The sequence below is a fragment of the Poecilia reticulata genome, chromosome 12 (assembly GCF_904066995.2).
Source record: "Poecilia reticulata chromosome 12, P_reticulata-male-v2, whole genome shotgun sequence".
Taxonomy (NCBI): Eukaryota; Metazoa; Chordata; class Actinopteri; order Cyprinodontiformes; family Poeciliidae; genus Poecilia; species Poecilia reticulata.
Window position 1 is genome coordinate 7,147,583 of NC_088841.1, and position 18,628 is coordinate 7,166,210.

General features: G+C 40.3%; 1 protein-coding gene across 4 annotated transcripts; it reads left to right on the forward strand.

Moving 5' to 3' along the window:
• Nucleotides 1–1,092: 1,092 nt before the first annotated feature.
• LOC103473351 (KN motif and ankyrin repeat domain-containing protein 3-like) lies at nucleotides 1,093–14,550 on the forward strand. 4 transcript variants are annotated; one of them, XM_008423517.3, is made up of 12 exons: nucleotides 1,093–1,143; nucleotides 2,591–2,660; nucleotides 3,401–5,884; nucleotides 6,883–7,014; nucleotides 8,479–8,587; nucleotides 8,700–8,855; nucleotides 8,985–9,072; nucleotides 9,314–9,533; nucleotides 11,454–11,596; nucleotides 12,176–12,376; nucleotides 12,585–12,680; nucleotides 14,046–14,550. In XM_008423517.3, exons 2-12 carry the CDS (start codon nucleotides 2,615–2,617, stop codon nucleotides 14,109–14,111), a joined length of 3,741 nt encoding a protein of 1,246 aa, XP_008421739.1. In that variant the 5' UTR covers nucleotides 1,093–1,143; nucleotides 2,591–2,614; the 3' UTR covers nucleotides 14,112–14,550. The 4 variants fall into 4 exon arrangements, with proteins under 4 accessions (XP_008421739.1, XP_008421738.1, XP_008421743.1 ...); XM_008423516.3 differs by having other exon boundaries at nucleotides 1,098–1,327; XM_008423521.3 differs by lacking the exons at nucleotides 1,093–1,143; nucleotides 2,591–2,660 and adding an exon at nucleotides 2,732–3,195.
• The last annotated feature ends 4,078 nt before the right edge of the window (nucleotides 14,551–18,628 follow it).

Sequence of the window (18,628 nt, forward strand, 5' to 3'; positions counted from 1 at the left end):
TCTCTGTGTGCAGATTATCGGCTTACTGAACCGTCCATTTGCAATGAATAGATAAAATGGAGCAAGAGTACATCATTTGCATAGATCATAAGATTATTTAGGTATAAGTCTTATCACAAAACAGGCTGGGAATCTGCTTCACAACAAAACTTACATTGAACTTTGAACTTCAGACGACCTCAGAAACGCTACCATGAGGTAATGAATGACTGGTCTTTTCAGGATCTGGTTGAAAGTGAATGTGTAGCTGGGATTTTAATAAACTTAAAAGCAAAATAAATGTATAAATCAATCTGTAAAAAAAAAAGATAAAATCAGGATAAATTTTAAAGCTAGTAAAATTAGCAATTTGAAGAAAAAAATACACAAAAAAACGCCATACTTTAATGCTAAAAACCTTGTATAGGGGTATTTCCAAACTTGTCCACACGATGTCGCTGTTCATCGTGGAACGTAACTTCCACGATGAACAGCGACTGCTTCACTGGCTGCAGGTGAATAAATGGGGTAAAAATGAAATAAATAAATAAATAAATAATGTTTATATAATATATTATATACTAGTATAATTATTATAATTATTATTATTGCTGTTTATTTATTTGTTTACGCTAGGCCACTTCAGTAAATTTGAATAATATTTAAAAGTCCTTTGTGTTTAGTTATTTCTTATATATTAATTAGAGTCAGACTGGTGCGTTCAAACTATCAATTTTTTTTTAAATCGATCATTTTTTCACACCAAAGAAAAACACATTTGTCTATTTTTACACAAATGAAAACTCTGCGCCTTGATGATTTAAAATATGCTTAATACCTGCTTAATAATTGTTATCTTCCAAGGTGTTCTTAATCTGACAAACGAGCGTCATCAACGATGTATTTTCTAATCAGATTAGAAGATTAACATGGAATTGAATTTTATTTTCGGGAGTTTTAATTTTCCCATCGTAAAGATGACCACATCGACTCACAACAGAGCTATAAAGATAATACATGCTTTGTAATCAAAGACGAGAACAGAACTGATGAATATTTCACTACGACCATCGCTCATCACATGAAATGCCTCCCTGCCAGCAGCGCCTTGTCTGCGCAGGCGCAGTGACGGACCTAACCAGTTGGGAAGAAAACTTTGCTAAGGTGAGGGTTAATGGGAAAAAGCATCGATGAAAGACGAAATGCGACAACGTAGGGGTAACCTCCGCACACTGACGGCGCTGTTTGACTTTTCTCGAGTACTGAGTTAATTAAAAACTAGAGTTTTATGGTCTGCATCACACTAATGAGCCGCGAGCTTCTATTCTGTGCTCCTGCTGCTACGCAGGTGAGTTTTAAAGGTACCAGGCTTCACTGAGAACTCAAGTTTTAAGTGGTTGCCCTTCCGTGGTTTAAACCTGGTGTGTTTGCCATAACTTAACCATGCTAGTAGTTCATAATGGCTACAAGGAATCAGGTTTATTCAGTATTCATCCTTTATAACCTTACAAGAGAGAGGGTTTATTATACTTTCAAACGTTATTGCTAGACTTCTGCCTTCACTGGCTGAAGTGAAGGCTCTTTAAAAAGCTTCTCAACTAGCAGAGAAAAACGACTACTCTGAAGAGTGTTTTTCGACACACTGACATGTATCTAAAAAAGTTGATCATAACTTTTTATGTTATGATCAACATAACATAAAATGTAACAGCTTAGTAGTTATAAATATTACATGTGAACATTGTTTAAATTTTTTATGATCATCACTGGCAGGTTAGGATTTTGGGAGAGTGGGGGGTTTAGCTAAATATAACATTTTGTTCTCACTTCTGTGCACACCCTTGAATTTGAAGAATATATTTGGGACATTTAATCATATTAGCATTTAGTGTTGGTGGCTGTAGGAAACCTGACCTGAAAGAGACCAGAGATATTCAAGTTATATGATTGCGCTTCCTTTATAACTTGCTCAGAGAGTTTTGGAGAGACTCTCTGAGCAAGATTTTTCTAGCTGATGAGTATTTCTGAAGGGAAATTTGAAAACCATATGGCAGACAAGAACACAGACTTGCATGCAAAGGAAATGACAAATGAAAGGAAATACAAACTTAGTTGCCCAACCATGAAGGCTGGTTCTGTCAGTATTTGCCTTTTTGTTATGCTGGCTAATATTTATGTACCACACCTCTCACCCAATGAACCCTATGCCCACTTATTATTACTATTAATTAATTCACATTAGTTCCTTGTTTTACATTTTTACTATATTCCTTGCAGTCTTTGACTAAGTCTTTAACGAAAGCAAGAATACACATAAAAGGGGAGGCATCCTTAAGTCCTCTAAATGCTGAGAACAGCAGCTGCTTACTGATGAGAAATTGATATGGAAGTTGTGCCATGAGTCTTAGCTTATTCCTCAGATGAGTTTTGCAGAATTAGCTATCATGTGGCCTAGCCAGGTATTGCATTACCTCTATGCAAGCACTGTACAGTCAGCTGTTATTGAACCTGGGCTTGGAGAGAGAAAGTGGACACAAAAGTGAGGCAGTGAGAGAAAGGACTAATAACTGTGATGTAAAGCAAAGTGTGTGTACCGTTCCTTTTTTTACAGTATTTACACACGGATTGGACGTAAATGGACATTATGGCTCAAAACAATTATACCCTGAGAGACGTGCCAGGTAACTATCGATTTTCTATTATTGATCTCAAGTGTTACAGTTCATAATCATTTCTGAATGATTTGTACATCTCTGTGTGTCTCATATGTGTTCAGGTATTACATTACAGATTTATATTCTGAGCTTACAAGGATTTGAAGTCCTCTAGTTTGAGGCAACATTTGCTAAATAAATACAAATGAAATAAGATGCAAGTGTATTGTTTCAAGTAGTTGCTCTACTTTTTGTTTACTCACTGTCTAAAATAATTGGAGGATGTCTGTGGTTTAAAAACTTGCCAAGACAGAGAATAGCTGGGCATTTAGAGGGAGAGTTTTTGCAGTAATTATAGAGTGGATTCAGTCTATGTAGAGAGACACAGCATTTTGGAAAGGAATGGCTGCTCAAAACAGCGCCTGTGTGAGTGGAAAGGCTTCCTGTGTCCCTCCTCCTCTGGTGGGATAGGCTAACAGAGATTATGGTCAAAAGCCGTTCATGGTGGAAGAAGGCTTTTGACTTGAGTAGCAATGTGCATAGAGGAGCACATCGTGCTGAGGTAAGGACAAAGCTGTATTTTTGTTTTGTAATGTGTAGTTTTCAGTAAATTTTGAATCAAATATAAAAAATGTAATGTATGTACTGTTTACTTCGATGTTTATCCCATAAACTTGTGTTCCTTCTCTGATTGCTTCAGTTTTATTTGTTTTTATAAATGCATTTACATGTTTCTGAGAATTAAAGCTCGACTCCTGGCCCAACAGATCAAAAGAGCGAAGACTGTATTCCTGAATATCAGGGAACTGAATCCCATTATCAGTTGGACTTGGGTGGCATCCAAAACATTATCACTATGAAGCGCCTAAGCCTTAAAAGAAGGCCCAGAGGAGTTCTCAACGATGTGGAAAAAACACAGAGTGGAGCTTCAAGTGGCCCGGCGCATTCTGCCGAGTCCCTGTCATTACCTGGCAACGATGGCACGAGATTACTGGGCATGTCTTCGTCAGCCAAAGGTCGACCTCCGTTACCTCCTCCACATAGTTCCTTACTGGATGACAGACGTTCCAAGGGTGAAGGTCCAGGCAACTCTCAGAGACACACAGAACCAAAACCTCAACAAACTGAGAGAAATGCAGCTTCACAAAGGCCAAGCCCTGGGGTAGAACAGTCAGTCTTGGAGACTCATAAACACATAAGCCAGTCTCCACCTCAACCCCTTCCCCGTCGCCGATTAGCTAGCTTTGGAGGCATAAGCCCTTCTGGGTCACACTCACCCTTCACAGGCCTGGGTGCATATAATCAAAACAACAATGGCAACAAGCCTGATGACAATATGAGTGCCCACCTTACCTCATCCCTCGGAAGCAGAGGCAGCACCGGGTGCCTGAAGTTGAGCCCACAGAGTTCTGGCAGAAGTACTCCAGTTACAAGCCTTGGGTCTATGCACCTACAACATGTCCGTGATCAGATGGTGGTAGCTCTAAAAAAGCTAAAGGAGTTGGAGGAGCAGGTGAAAATCATTCCTATTCTTCAAGTCAAAATATCTGTCCTTCAGGAAGAAAAGAGGCAGTTGGTCTCTCAGCTGAGTGACAGCAAGAGTATAAATGACATGACCTGGAAAACATGTCTTGGAGAAGATGGGATTGACTTTGAGAATAAACGGCACACAGAAGCAGAGTCCGAAGGCACCAATGAAAATGTTTATACTGACTTTAGAGAGTTCAGGGAGCTCACTGAAGAGATGCAGGCATTGGAAAGAACCATCAAAGGAGGTCATATGCTTTCATGGCAAGAAAAAGGGCATGGTCTATTGCACAAAAATACTACTAAGTTTATTGGCATTAAAACTGATATTGATATGAAAATGACTTTATCTAAAACCTCAAAAGAAAACAAATCTGTGCACACAGACCGAGTAGAAACCAGATCCATTGCAACAGAAGTGACTGAAGTCAGTCTTGGGATTCACACAAAACATGAAGCAGAGCTTGAAGCCCAGCAACTACTAAATGCTGCCTTAAAGGAGAGGATTTCCCAGTTAGAAACCGAGTTAAAAGAATCAGCTCTACAGACAGAGTTGACCCGTCTAAAACTGGAACTTCAGGCAGCAGGAGCCAGGAACCGTGTTGACAAGTCCTGCTTTGCTAAGCCGCACACTGAAAGTGTAGGCACAACAACAAGACCGTGCACTCAAAGTCAGGGAGTCGGCAATCACAAAGAGTTTCAAGATGCCAGCACTGGAGAAGCAGCAGAAACAAAAACTGTGGGGGTATCTTGCAAGCCTAAAACGACGGATATTTGTACAGGCCTGGATGTGCCCATGAGCCACTGGGAGATTAGGGAGAGAGTGGAGACCAGCGACAAAGCTGTTGGGATACACGTTTTCACAAGCACAGTGAGAGTTGGGACAGAGATAAAGTTATCTGATGCCGAAAGCAACACAGAGTTACCGCTAGAAAAGCAAGTGTTTCAGAAAGAAAAAGTGAAGTGTCATTCTGTGGCTTGTGGGGCCTACTCTGTTGACTTGACTATTTGCGAGTCAAAGGATATGATTTCCCAAGGTATTACCACAGATTCAATCAGAAGAGTCGATCAGGGAATACTGGCATCGCCCCAAATGGCTTCCCAGCGTACCAACACAGTATCCAGTTCAGTGTCTCGCTTCACCAACACCAGTCAAACCTTCAGCAACGACTCCAGCACAAACACACTCCTCAGCAAGCATGACAAGCACACCAACACCAGCCACACGTTCACTCGGACCATATCAGTTGGCAATGGGGTTGGAGGGATTATTTGCACAACGGAAAGCCGCACAGTTGGTGTAAATACAGCAAATTTAGAGTGTTATTCAAAACTACCACCAGACACAGTGAACAAGGCAACCCGAGACTGTGGTGTTGGGTTAACAAACATTTATGAGAATTTCCTTGTGGGACTAAAAACACGCAACATGGCCTCCGGACCATCTCACATTCCTGACCCTATCAAGACAAGGAGCATAGGTGTAGGTGACGGTAGGATACGTGATTTTTCTGTGTCATCTTGTGCACCTAAGCCAAAGTTCCAGCAGCCTTCACAATTTCAGTGGGATCACGAACTGAACCATTACATAGAGAAGATGCACAGGCTCTTAAAGGAGCATGGGGACCAAAGTGACCATTACCCCAGCTCCAAACCACTGAGCAATATCAAAAGTATGACAGAAGGAGAGGCAGTTATACATCGATTCACCTCTCATCCAGCAGGTAAGACGATAGAGGTTCCAATTTATTGCTTAACATGTAGGTAATTGTTCTGATACATATTCAAAACAACACCTTTAACAGGACAAAAAGTACAAAAATTTCCCCCTCTCAAACCATAACACGTCATCCCACCAGGTATTAAAAGATTTTATAGGCCGGATGTTTTCTTTGGAAGAAAATTCTGCTATTTTCCTTCTGTGATTTAATTCTTATTGTGGAGAAAACAGAAGGTTACATGCTGAACAAAATCAATACTCATTGGAAAATGTCACTGTCAGACTTTCTGACCAGTTTCCATCTGGTGTTTTCAGCAATTCTGGGTAAAACAGTGTGGTCCTAGCTTTCTCTCAGTATTGAGGAATATCTTTACATCATTATATAACATAAGGCTGAACAAGTTTATGCCCTTCTGACTGATGCCTTTGTAGAAATTTATTTTATTTTATTTTTTTGTAAAATCCTACAAGGATGGGCAAGCTGTATTTTATGTGCATTAGATCCACTGTAATTTATTGCATTATTATTTTGTCCTGTTCCATGTTTACTTGTGTTCTGGCATTTGCTTTTTCTTTTTTTTATGTTGTTTCTTTTTCATTTATATTTTGTCATTCTAAATTCCCTTACATGTACAGCAATTTGGGCCACTTATGTTTTGAAATATGCTTACAAATAAATTTCACTTTGAGATGTAAGATCCAGAAGATAAAATACTGAAATTACATTAAAATGTATTTTGAGAAGGTACTATTTGAATTGTGTGGACACTTATAGAACCAGATTGTTGCACATTTTTATGCTATTTGTCCCTCCTAGCAATTCTTTGTCTGTTGTGTCACCTTATACTTTTAAGTTACTTATTATAATCTTATTTTTTCTACATCTGGAATTTGACACTTTTGAGAGCCCCCCCCTAAAAAGCCCTAATACGTAAAATGCATTGTTTATCAGTTGTGTCATTTTGATGCTAATCTTTCCTCTTCTTTTCACTGCTGTAACAGATTTGCTTTTCCCATCTCGACCTTTAAATGTCTCCAAAGAACACTCGGAAATCTCCCAACAAGATGGTAATGAATCAGAGGTGAAGAAAATGATAAAAATGTTAGAGCAACAAGCGGCCTCCGCACTGCAAGGCAAGCAGAGTTCGTTCTGTTTACGTGTATCCTACGCTGCGTGTCTCAGGTTTATCTCCTTTAGAAACTCTCTCAATGTCCAATGCTAATGAGTCAGGCTTAAAGATTTTTCACAGTGCAGTATAAAGCTGTTTAAAGATCCGGCAATGTGGCTCCCTTTGGTTTGGCCTGTGGCATGCACTTGTAATGTTTGGAATGATATTTGGTTTTGGAATCCGTCTTGTCCCACATAGCAGTTTGTGGCTTTGGATCTAAAATTAAAAGGGCTTCGTAGGAGGAACCGGTGTCTGGAAATGCTTTCTCCCTTTTCTTGACGTGGAAGAATTTTAGCGATTACATGACTTCAAAACTGACTGAGTTTGTTTTGTATTGCACGATTATTAGAAGTGGTCTGCATCTCAGAAGATGCAGATCAATGCAGCACATTGAATGAAAATTAAACGGCTTTTGACACTTTGCAACTATAGATTTCAATGGACTTCATGAGGGGATTTATGTGGTAGATCATCACAACGTGTGGAAGGAAAACAAAAACAGTTCCATACAACAATCTAAGGAGTGTCACATTCATATACATTAAGTCTCCATTAGTGTGATAGGCTTAAAAAAATCGAGTTCATCCAAACGGGTTCAATACTCATCGAATTTGCAAACAGAGTTTACTTGTGTGTAGTTCAGGATCATTGTAACAGACAGCTAGAGAAGATTTCTGCCAAGTTCTAATTGTAGTTTTAATATAATCCACATAGCGGGTAAAATAAACATGTGGAACAATGTGCTCTTCTCAAATGAAACCCAAAATGTAACTTTTTGGCTTACTTAAAAAAAAATCCCATCCCATCATGAGAAAACCAAGTCTGCACCCTGAACACACCGTCGCTCTGGTCATTAACGTCAGTAGCAGCGTCATGCTGATGCACTACATCCGGTCTTACTGAACCTGAACCATTTAGGTGAAAAATTCAGACTCTATTGGTGCAAAGCAAAATTGCAGCCAAAAATATGGCTGATGGATGCCACACTTTTTAGATTTAGATTTTTATTTGAAAAAAAAAAATGCTAAAAATGTATCATCTTTCATTTTTGTTGTTTGTTTTTGGTCAATCATAGACATCTCTCATAAATTATAGTGAATTAGAGGTTTAACTATGACAAACCATGTAAAGAGATTAAAGTACTTTGCAAGGAACTGCAAATGACGAATGAAATGCAAAACTTGCTGTGATATTTGACTATTGACCTACGACACACGTCAAAGATGTTCTTCATTTTAGATATAAAATAACATTATTTAAAATGTTTGCACTTTACAAACAGACAGACTTATGGTTGTTGTTGTTTTTTTTTCTTGGATAAAACCTTTTGGGGAGTTTGAATGGAGATACACTGCTTTTGTATGTGAGCAATGGAGATTCATGAATGCAGTTAAATCCTAAGAGTGAAGGCCTGTGTTTTCACTTCCAGACAGGTCAGCTAACGCCGCTAAGCCGTGGTCTGCCATGAAGAAACAGGGCGCTGACCAGTGCCACAGCAGCAACAGGAAAAGCATGAAATTTATGAAGGTGTCTGCAGGGTAAGTTTTTAACTTCCAGGAAGGATTTACAGCTGGAGTCCTCAAACGGTGGTGATGAATTAATTCAGTCTTAGGTGAATTTTAGCTTTTATGTATCGTCTTGGTTCGATAGATTGGAGCCGACATCCGCTTGCGAGCCCGAGGAAAGAGAAGGAAGAGGAAGCGACACCGTTAGAAAGGTTTCCCCAGAAGGATGGCAAGCAAAAAAGGGAAAAGATGGCTCCAACAAAGGATCAAAAGGCAGTTTGAAATTATCTAGACAACACAGGTAATGTAGAAAGTGTCTGTGTGAGTTTTAGGGTGTTACAAACTTTCTACAGTAACAACATAAAACAGCATCAGCTTGATTTTCATGTGAAATTTTCTTCTGACCAAAACTAACTTTGCTACTTTTCAGATGCAATCTAAGTGAAAGGATGTTTTCTGCGTGCCAAGCTTTAAAGATGCACCTGAGCGAGAACCCGGCCATGTCCAGCAGAGAACTGGTATGTTATTCAAGAGGCGACAGTCGTCAGCATGTCTGCAGTTTTTCTCTAGTGCATCTTTTAATCTCATCTTTCCACATCCATCAGCGCTTTTGGCCGCTTGTCTGGCTTGTCTCAGTCGCATGCCAACCAAATGTCACTTTTTGATCCAAAATCCGGTTTGCTTTGCAAAATAAATCCTGAAAGTGTTCAGACGTACGTTGGTTATTTTTCCCAAGTCTCCCTCTTTTCTCCCTTGCAGCAGGATTGCCTCTGCTTGCTCCAGCAAGAGTGGTTCTCCGTTTCCAGCCAGAAGTCGGCCGCTCCTGACACAGTAGGGGAGTACTTGTCTGCGTTCCAGATGATTTCACCCTCAGTGCTGCAACACGTAGTCAACATGGCTGACGGCAACGGAAACACAGCGCTGCACTACAGCGTGTCTCACTCCAACTTTGGTGTTGTCAAGAAATTGCTTGATGCAGGTACATGAATATTTCCTTTAAAAGCTAACCTTAGCAATGAATCCATTTTTTCACTACATGACTGAACGTTCACAGGTGTGTTATAGTATATGCTAATTTCAACCATCTTAATGCTCCTTTTCAGTACAAAGCTACTCTGATATCTACAAATTCTTATATGTTTTACTTCAAATAATTTAGATATCAAAATTTTGTTTATAACTGAAGTGTTTAGAAAATGAATTGCTTTTTTTTTATCTTAAATTGTTTCGTGTCTGAGCTGCACAGTGGCGCAGTTGGTAGAGCTGTTGCCTTGCAGCAAGAAGGTTCTGGGTTCAATTCCCAGCCTGGGGTCTTTCTGCATGGAGTTTGCATGTTCTCCCTGTGCATGCGTGGGTTTTCTCCGGGTACTCCGGTTTCCTCCCACAGTCCAAAAACATGACTGTCAGGTTAATTGGCCTCTCTAAATTGTCCCTAGGTGTGAGAGTGTGTGTGCATGGTTGTGTGTCTCTGTGTTGCCCTGCGACAGACTGGCGACCTGTCCAGGGTGACCCCGCCTCTCGCCTGGAACGTTAGCTGGAGATGGGCACCAGCAACCCTCCCAACCCCACTGAGGGACAAGGGTGAAAGAAAATGGATGGATGGATGTTTCGTGTCTTTGAGCTTATTTTCCTTTGCTTTGATAGCTGCAAAAATGAAATCCAGTGCGGTCAATTGATCATTCCAAGCGCCGCTCAATGCACCAAGGAAATGGCCAGTTAGAGTCCAGACCCAAATCAAGTTGAACATCTGTGGTATAAACCAATCATCGCTTTTCACAAACATTCTCCGTCTAATCCGTCATAATCTCAGAAGACTTGCAGCTGTAACGGTGATCACAGTTTTTTTTCCTACCGAGTATTAAATCAGGGGGACTGAATGAAAAGCTGTGCCAAACTTTTCAGAATAGAAAAAAATGCACAAATACGTGGAAAGTTCAGGTTCTAATGTGATCAAATGTGAAAGAGTTGAAGTGGTATTAACAAACCTGCAAGTTGTTATGCAGAAGTTGCATTCCAGACTCCAAATCCTGTTTTTCCATGACATTTATATCCCATTTCATAAACGATTTCTTAACTTCTCTGCACAGAGTAGTATAAATCGTCTTCTATTTTTTGCACTGATTGACTTTTTGACTGACTTGCTAAGAAACCCAAAGATCATACAACTCAAGGCGAGGCTATTCAGGTCCTCCACAATGTAAGTGGAAGTGGCAGACAGATTTACAACATCGCTGCTGCAGGTTGCAAAAGCCAATCAATTTGAGGCAAGCAACCGCGGAGCATAAATATTTTAAGAATTTATTATTTTTCAATGTCACATCCAGGCATCAATCATGCTCCTGAGTGAGCATAATTATTATGTTTCTTGGAAAAGGCTGGCAGTGAAATATCAACCGTCCGTCACTGGCAAACGTCCAGACCTTCACGAAATGTGAGAAGCTGGGATGTGTCAAGGTCGTTTGATGCTTCATATTATCATCTTATTTTTATCTAACTGTTTTGTCACACTGCAGCCACATTGTTGTTTTTGTTTTTGTTTTGTTTTTTAGCTTTTCTGCTGTGTCTATAAATTATTGCTTAAGAGAAAGCTTGCAGTAGATGTTATGAAAACGGTTATACATACACAGCAAAAAAACACAAAATCTCACAATGTGTTTCTGGTCTAGTTTCTAGTGCAAATATCTTGGTGTCCTTAAAAGGGAACATAACTAATTGTTCTAATTCCTTAATATTATAACAATGAAAAAGCACTATTTCGGTGTGACAGTATATTACCATCTACTTAGATTTCACACTTTTTCTTGCTGCATTTTGAAACTTGATTGAGTCAGAGTATCGTAGCATATTTATGTTCTTGTTGACTTTAACGTCTTTTTTTTTTTTTATGTTCTCACCACAGAGGTGTGCAACGTGAATCAGCAGAATGCAGCGGGTTACACCCCCGTGATGCTGGCTGCACTCGCCGCCGTGGAGCGTCCTGACGACATGAGGGTGGTGGAGCAGCTCTTCTCTAAGGGAGACGTCAACGCCAAGGCCATCCAGGTCGACTCCGTACTAATTCAAAGAGTTTGATAAAGATATAGAATTACAATCAATTGTCCTTTTTGTGAGGGTGGGTTTTGGCGTGGGGGGTTGATTAATTATTGTTTAATTACATTGTAAAAAACGGAAAAAAAAGACGAAACACTGAATAATTTTTTAGACTGCATGTCTTGCCCCCGCATCTACATTTTAATGACACTGTTTACTTATTAATTTGTCTTTTAAAGTTGCCTTATTGCAATCCTTTCAGTTTATTTTTAGCCTTTCACTTAGCAGCAAAATTATCTGTAGTCAAAATTTGTTTACTCTTCTAAAGAAGCTTTAATTTACTCACTAAGAGATATATGAAAGTGTTCATATCCAATTGGGATTTTGCGGTACACAAAGTAATTTTACAGATTAAATTCTAATCATTCATTTTTAGCCTCTCTAACATAAATAACTGAACTTTATCTTTCCCTAAATAAAACCCAGTGCGACTAAATGCCCTCAGAGTCCAGATCAATGTGAAAATGTCATTTCTCTACATTCACTGCCATCATAAACACAACTTTGTGAGTGGGACGCCTCTCTCTGCAGGCCGGTCAGACGGCTCTGATGCTAGCCGTGAGCCACGGCAGGCTGGACATGGTCCGGGCTCTCCTGGCGCAGGGGGCAAAGGTCAACATCCAGGACGACGAGGGCTCCACAGCGCTGATGTGCGCCAGCGAGCACGGCCACGTCGACATCGTCAAGCTGCTCCTGGCGCAGCCCAACTGCGATGCCACCCTGACTGACAGCGTGAGTCATTTCCTCCAGCAGCTGCTGTCAACATGCTGGCTTCACGCTGGGAAGAAGAGGGTTCCCACAAATCCTGTTAACGTGGCGTAAATGTGAAGGAATTCTCGTGATTTATTTGTTTGTTTGTTTTTTCATTTTTTGTTAGGCAGAATATTGACAACTCTGTATTTTAAAGCATCATAACTTGAGGTATTCTCTGGGCCAACAGGATGACAGCTCGGCCCTGTCCGTTGCTTTAGAAGCTGGTCACAATGACATTGCCGTCCTGCTTTACGCCCATGCCAACTTCTCCCGATGCACAGCGGTAAGCCGAGATGCTAACAAATGCACTCAAAACTAAGCAGTAGGGAAGCACAACCCAAATCCACTTCTTGTGACCAAATGCGACATCTACCTGTTTTTGTTTTTTTTCACCGTACTCAGAATGCCTCAATTCCAATCTTTTCACCCTCGCTTCCATACATGGTGCTAATTCTGATACGTGTTCAATATTTTTTAAAACGTCTGCAATCTGAGCAATCAAGTCGTATTTTATCTGGCTTCTGTGTCACCGAACCCAGGCATGCGTCATAATTTTGCACCAGAAGAAACCAGAAGCAGTAAATCTCACAACGGCTGAAAAATTATGATTATGAACTTATGAAAGAAGTCTGTCACATCACAACCCCACCGCTCTTAGCTCCGACTGCATCCAAACAGACCTCCCTACAGAAACTGCAGTCGTTGCCATTAGTCGTGCTTTCTTATTAGGTTCCTTCGGGTTGTTGTGATCTTGTGACAACACTGTCGGCCCTCATTTCTGAATAAACACTTTAAAATCCATAAACGGCTCCATCCATTATTAATGCCGTAAACCAGAGGTTCCCAAACAGTGGGGCGCCGTCTGGATGTAAAAAAAAAAAAAAACCTGAACGCTGTATGCTCTGGGTTTTTACCTTAGAATGGCCAACTCTGTTATTCCTCTGTCAATTTGATACAGTAGGGGCTTCCACACTTCCCATATCTGTGTCCTCTGTCACTTTTATCAGCAGTCAAAACTGTTTAATCCGTTGTTAACATGTATTAACCTGTTTTTCTGAGCCACCTTTTAATGCAACATGAGCGCTACAGCGCTCGCGCTGGGTTTACACCTGTGCGCCGTGAAGGAGACCTGCTGCTGCTGTGCAGAGCTGCACAGGTGTGTGTTAGAATCATGTCAGCAAACCAGAAAAACGCAAAGAACTTTTCACAGTTTTTCCCCCAAACTAACTGACTGTTGAGTAAAGCTGTTGGATGCAGGTAAAGTTAGCTAAAAGATGACTAGCTAATATCAATAGATCACCTTAAGCTTAACAAGTAGCCTGTAGGCTACTGGTGTTGTCTATGTTCAGCTACGTACATTCATTTTGCCCCCCAAAAACGTCGTTCCCCCCACCCTCCCCCGCTCGCACAAGTCATTAAACTAGACAGCTATTTGTAGGCCATTGGGGGGCCCAGAAAGTGTTTGGAAACCACTGGGGGGGCCCAGGAGAAAAGGTCTGGGAACCACTGCCATAAACAATGCGCCGCTGGGTGATGTCAGTGTGGATGCGGGTCGTTTGGGGACGTAAACCTGCTGTGTGTGGCTAATGTGTGAGCTCATTGTTTTTTCTCAACATAATTTGCTTGTATTTGTGGATCATGTCTACAGGGAGCAGCTCGACACAGCGGCAGGTTTCCCTCATCCTCAGGAGGATGGAGCATCTTCGAAACCTGAAGGGATTTCCATCATTTTTACTCTTAATGCCCTAGCAACAAACCAACAGTGTTATTTTTTTTTAATCTAATAGCACAATGCTATTTTTATTTTTTTTTTACTGTGCATATTTGCACTATATGTCAGTATGGCAAAGTAGTTAACAATTTGTCACAATAGATTAGATCAGTTTCAATTAATATGATTAAGTATTTGTGGGGTTTCTTGGAAAATATTTACTTTAATATAATGCAACTTTTATCGGATGGCATGAAATTATTTAAAGCATTTCTTATGATATACTAAAATTAGCATCTTTTCCTATTCTCATATTATTTAAACATGATACCAGAGCCACATAATTCTAAGTTATAATTTTTTTTGGTGCTGTTTAAAATGTAAATTTTGTGTTTCATTTGTTATATTATTGAACCTATTAAATTAATTTTGGAAAGCAGAAGGTTGAGCTTTTGTTCTGATTTTGTTTTGAAAATGTGGCTGCAAGAACAGATGAGCCATCTCCTTCTTCTATTTTCTTGCATAATTCATTATGTTTGATTTCTGCAGCTTATTGATGTCTCAAGTTTTATTGTTTGTACTTTTTTGTTTGTTTGTTTATTGTGGCTCCTAGCAAGTTATTTTAGTGGAATTTTGCGTGACAGATCAGCACAAAGGAGCAGGAAAAAACTCCCCTAAATGTTCAAAGATTGGATGGAACATCAACTTTTAAGTCATGCCAAAATCTGGGCTTTGACTAGGCCATTTAAACATGTGCTCTGAGCATTCCACCACTTTGTAGCTTTTTGTGTGTGTGTGTGTGTGTGTGTGTGTTTGACTTTGATCATTTTCCCCATCTCTTCTGAATGAAATTATCCCAGCAGCATGATGTTACAAACCCTTTTTTATTTTTTTATTTTTTGCCGGGAGGGACGATGTTTTCAGGGCCTCACTTTACATGCGGGTCAAAAAGATGTAATTTCAATATCATTTGCTGTATGAACACTTTTGGGAGCTGCACTGTAAAATCTGCCAGGCCATTTTAAACACAGACTGTGTGAGACCTTCAGCAGCCGATCCCACGAAGCCATGTTCACACACTTCTCACCTCCTAATCTCTCTATTCGCACAATCCCACCCACGGATAGCGGGAATTGTCCTTTTGGACTTATCCTCGCCTCGGTCTTTTTCAGCCTCCTTGAGAGCTTTGACAGACAATTTCATAAGGTTGATGCAACGGGCGTTTTAATTTTTCAAACCTCCTCGGAGAACAAGCTCTGACTGACTGGGTTTGAGACCTGACACTGAATCCCAGCACAGAGAGCTGATCAAAATACTCCAGTCACTACCCCTGATTGTGTGACACTTTATTAAAAGTGAATCTTAATTTCAGCGACTGCTGCATCATTCATGATTTTTGTTTTTTTTGGGGGGGGAACTAGCTGTACCCTAGAGTTCTTTGTATTTTAATGAGCGTCTCACATTAGATGCAGTATTTATGCGTGTGACTATTGGTGAATAAATATGAGTCAGAATAATCATGGAAGGACTTGTGTCCATGCGCCAAACGGCGTCTTTTTCATTGAAGCACTGAGCTTCTGTCCAGATGCATTAAGGTGTTTCTTGCATCTAAAAAAAAAAAGAATAAATATATATATATATCTATCAATCAAAAGTGTGAAATCCTGCCAGCATGCCAGGGTCTCCCCCTCTTCCTCCTTCTCTTCTCCATTCCTCAGAGATGGCGCGTCTCCGACTGAGAACAAGCCGCCTGACTCATTTCCCGGCAACAGCAGTAAAACACAATGATTTACAAGGTCCAATAACAAAAAAATTGCAGTTGCCATGGCAACAGCCGTTTTGAGCAAGTGGGTCTCGAGCGTTAATCTGAGACGAATACCTCTCGTTGGCTGAGGTCAACCCCATCCGCTCGTGTGACTTTTTGTCTAAAGTTGAAAGCGTATCTGATATATATTAATTAAAAATAATAATAATAAAAAATGCTCTCACTATTTAAATAAATAATGCAAATCATGTTAGCTGACATGCCAAGAATAAAAACAACAAAAAAAGAATTCACAATTTCATGCCAGTAATGCAAATTAATCCCTTTATGCTCGAGACGCAGGGGGGGGAGAAAACGCAGCATCTGACTATGGACTATGTTCAGAGATGTGCTGCTGCTGTGCTGCATGATTATGACACAAAGTCTGAGTCGTTTTATCTTACATTTCAGGCCTGGGAGCCACGCAACCTGTCTTCACGCTCACAGTTCACCAGTTTGTCATCTTTTGTAAAGCACTTCTCTGTCTTGTGTTGGCCTGTTTGAAAACAGCGCATACTGTACAGGAGAGAGATATTAAGAAAATGTAACAAATGAATTATCTAGTGTAGTTATCCTGTTGTAAAACTGAAGGTCAAAAGTGTTTCAGTGTTAAAAATAAAAATCTTGTTTTGGGTGACTCAGAATTTGCTAGACTTTGGTGGTCATTAAATAACTGCTTATAGAGAGAAAGCAGCTGAAAGGCTTTTAAATCATTTAATTTGGGCAACATACTTAGATTTGAATGAGCTGCTACCAGGGTAAGTAAAGTAAACACTTCCATACCTCAGTAGTGTAAGTACGCTTCCCTAGAAAAAAAGTCAATTTCAACTTTTGCTAGAAAGGTTCTTGCGTTTTAATTCGGTTCTGTCTGCATGCCACGTTTATGCTGATTCTGGCTTTTAAGTTTCCTACATTATGAATTTAAATTAAACTTTCTAGCAACCAGAAATCCACAAAACATATTGAAAGGTTTATTTGAAGCAAATTAGGCTGATGGATGTATAGGCTTAATCTTCAAGCAATGTTTTTTTTTTACTCTCCTAATGTCATAACTCAAAAAAGGCCTAGATTATTGTATCTCAATCAATTGTATGACTGCTGGGTTCTGACTGATCTAGAAAATATATTTCTACAAGTCAAAAGCAATATTTGCTATATGTATAAAGGCATTTTTTTCAGCATTTTACCACTGATTACTTAACAAAAAAATAAAATAATTGTTCTCATAACTAGGCTGCACAGTGGCGCAGTTGGTAGAGCTGTTGCCTTGCAGCAAGAAGGTTCTGGGTTCGATTCCCGGTCTGGGGTCTTTCTGCATGGAGTTTGCATGTTCTCCCTGTGCATGCATGGGTTTTCTCCGGGTACTCCGGTTTCCTCCCACAGTCCAAAAACATGTCAGGTTCATTGGCCTCTCCAAATTGCCCCTAGGTGTGAGTGTGTGTTTGCATGGTTGTTTGTCCTGTGTGTCTCTGTGTTGCCCTGCGATAGACTGGCAACCTGTCCAGGGTGACCCCGCCTCTCGCCCGAAATGTTAGCTGGAGATGGGCACCAGCAACCCTCCCGACCCCACTGAGGGACAAGGGTGCAAGAAAATGGATGGATGGCTCTCGTAACTATAACGACAACAAAGAAATGCAACAAAAGCTTGCCAAACATTGATGTTTGGGGACTCAAATACAGGCATGATGCTGGCAGAGTCATGGTAAGACGGGAGCATAACAAGGAACCGAATAGAGTTTTACAAAACTGGAAACAACAAGGAGCACCAAGAGAGAGGTTTCCCACAGAGCGCCACGACGGGCCGAGCGGCAGGTAGAAAGCAGCAAAATCCGACTTTGACAGAAGAGAACCAAAGTGTGTAAGAACCGGAGAAGGTGTGCTGGAACAAGGAGCAGGTGATTTATTAAGTAATGTTCAGCTGTGGGGAGAGAACATAAAACGGAGCTACTAACGGGAATCAGACTGGAAATGAGAGAGAAAAAAAATATCTGATTGCAATCGAACACAGAGAGTGAATAAGAAAACTCAGCAAAACTCAGGAATCCACAGAAAGTACAGATCTAACAAAATCAAAACAGGCCCAAGCAAAGTCTCCAGGATCGCCTTACACTTCAGGCTTTAGTTGACTACACTTTGCTCTACTGGTTTTGTTGCTTTGGCCACAGCGTGCAGACGTCTTTAACTTAAATAGACCTTAATTAGTTAGTTTTGTGCAAACAGCTTGGCCTGCTGCCTTAAAAAATAAAAGCAGATCAGATCAATAATGCTGCTTTCACTTGCCAATCATTAATAAGATAACTTCAGCGTTACAAGCAGGGGTCTCAAACTCAACTTCTGTTCAATCGCCTCCCCTCCATATTCAATGGCTGGATTTCCTCTTCAATGGGCAATCAGATTTTACAGAGTCCTGCTAAAAAAAAAAAAAGTATGAAATTTCTTGGTGAACTGTAAACTTCAGTGAATCAGTAGTAGTAGTAAAGTTGTTCCGAGTTCACAAAACTCTATAACATGTCTGCCTCTGAATATCTTTTTTAAAAAAAAACAATACAAGAATTAGTATAGATTTTGCAGGGGCCTAGTCAAAGTCCAAATGTTAATCTAGGTGAAGATACTGGGTGCAGGACCTTAAACGGGATCATGCTCGTGCTTGAAAACCCTGCAGTGTCGCCAAATGAAAACAATTCCGTAAAGAAGAGTGGGTCAAAACTCCACCACA

Excerpts from the sequence above, each read along its gene's own strand:
- LOC103473351 (XM_008423517.3), top strand. The coding sequence starts at position 2,615 with ATGGACATTATGGCTCAAAACAATTATACCCTGAGAGACGTGCCAG. Across the intron at positions 12,377-12,584 it reads ATGCCACCCTGACTGACAGC|GATGACAGCTCGGCCCTGTC; the intron begins GTGAGTCATTTC and ends CTGGGCCAACAG. Across the intron at positions 12,681-14,045 it reads ACTTCTCCCGATGCACAGCG|GGAGCAGCTCGACACAGCGG; the intron begins GTAAGCCGAGAT and ends TCATGTCTACAG.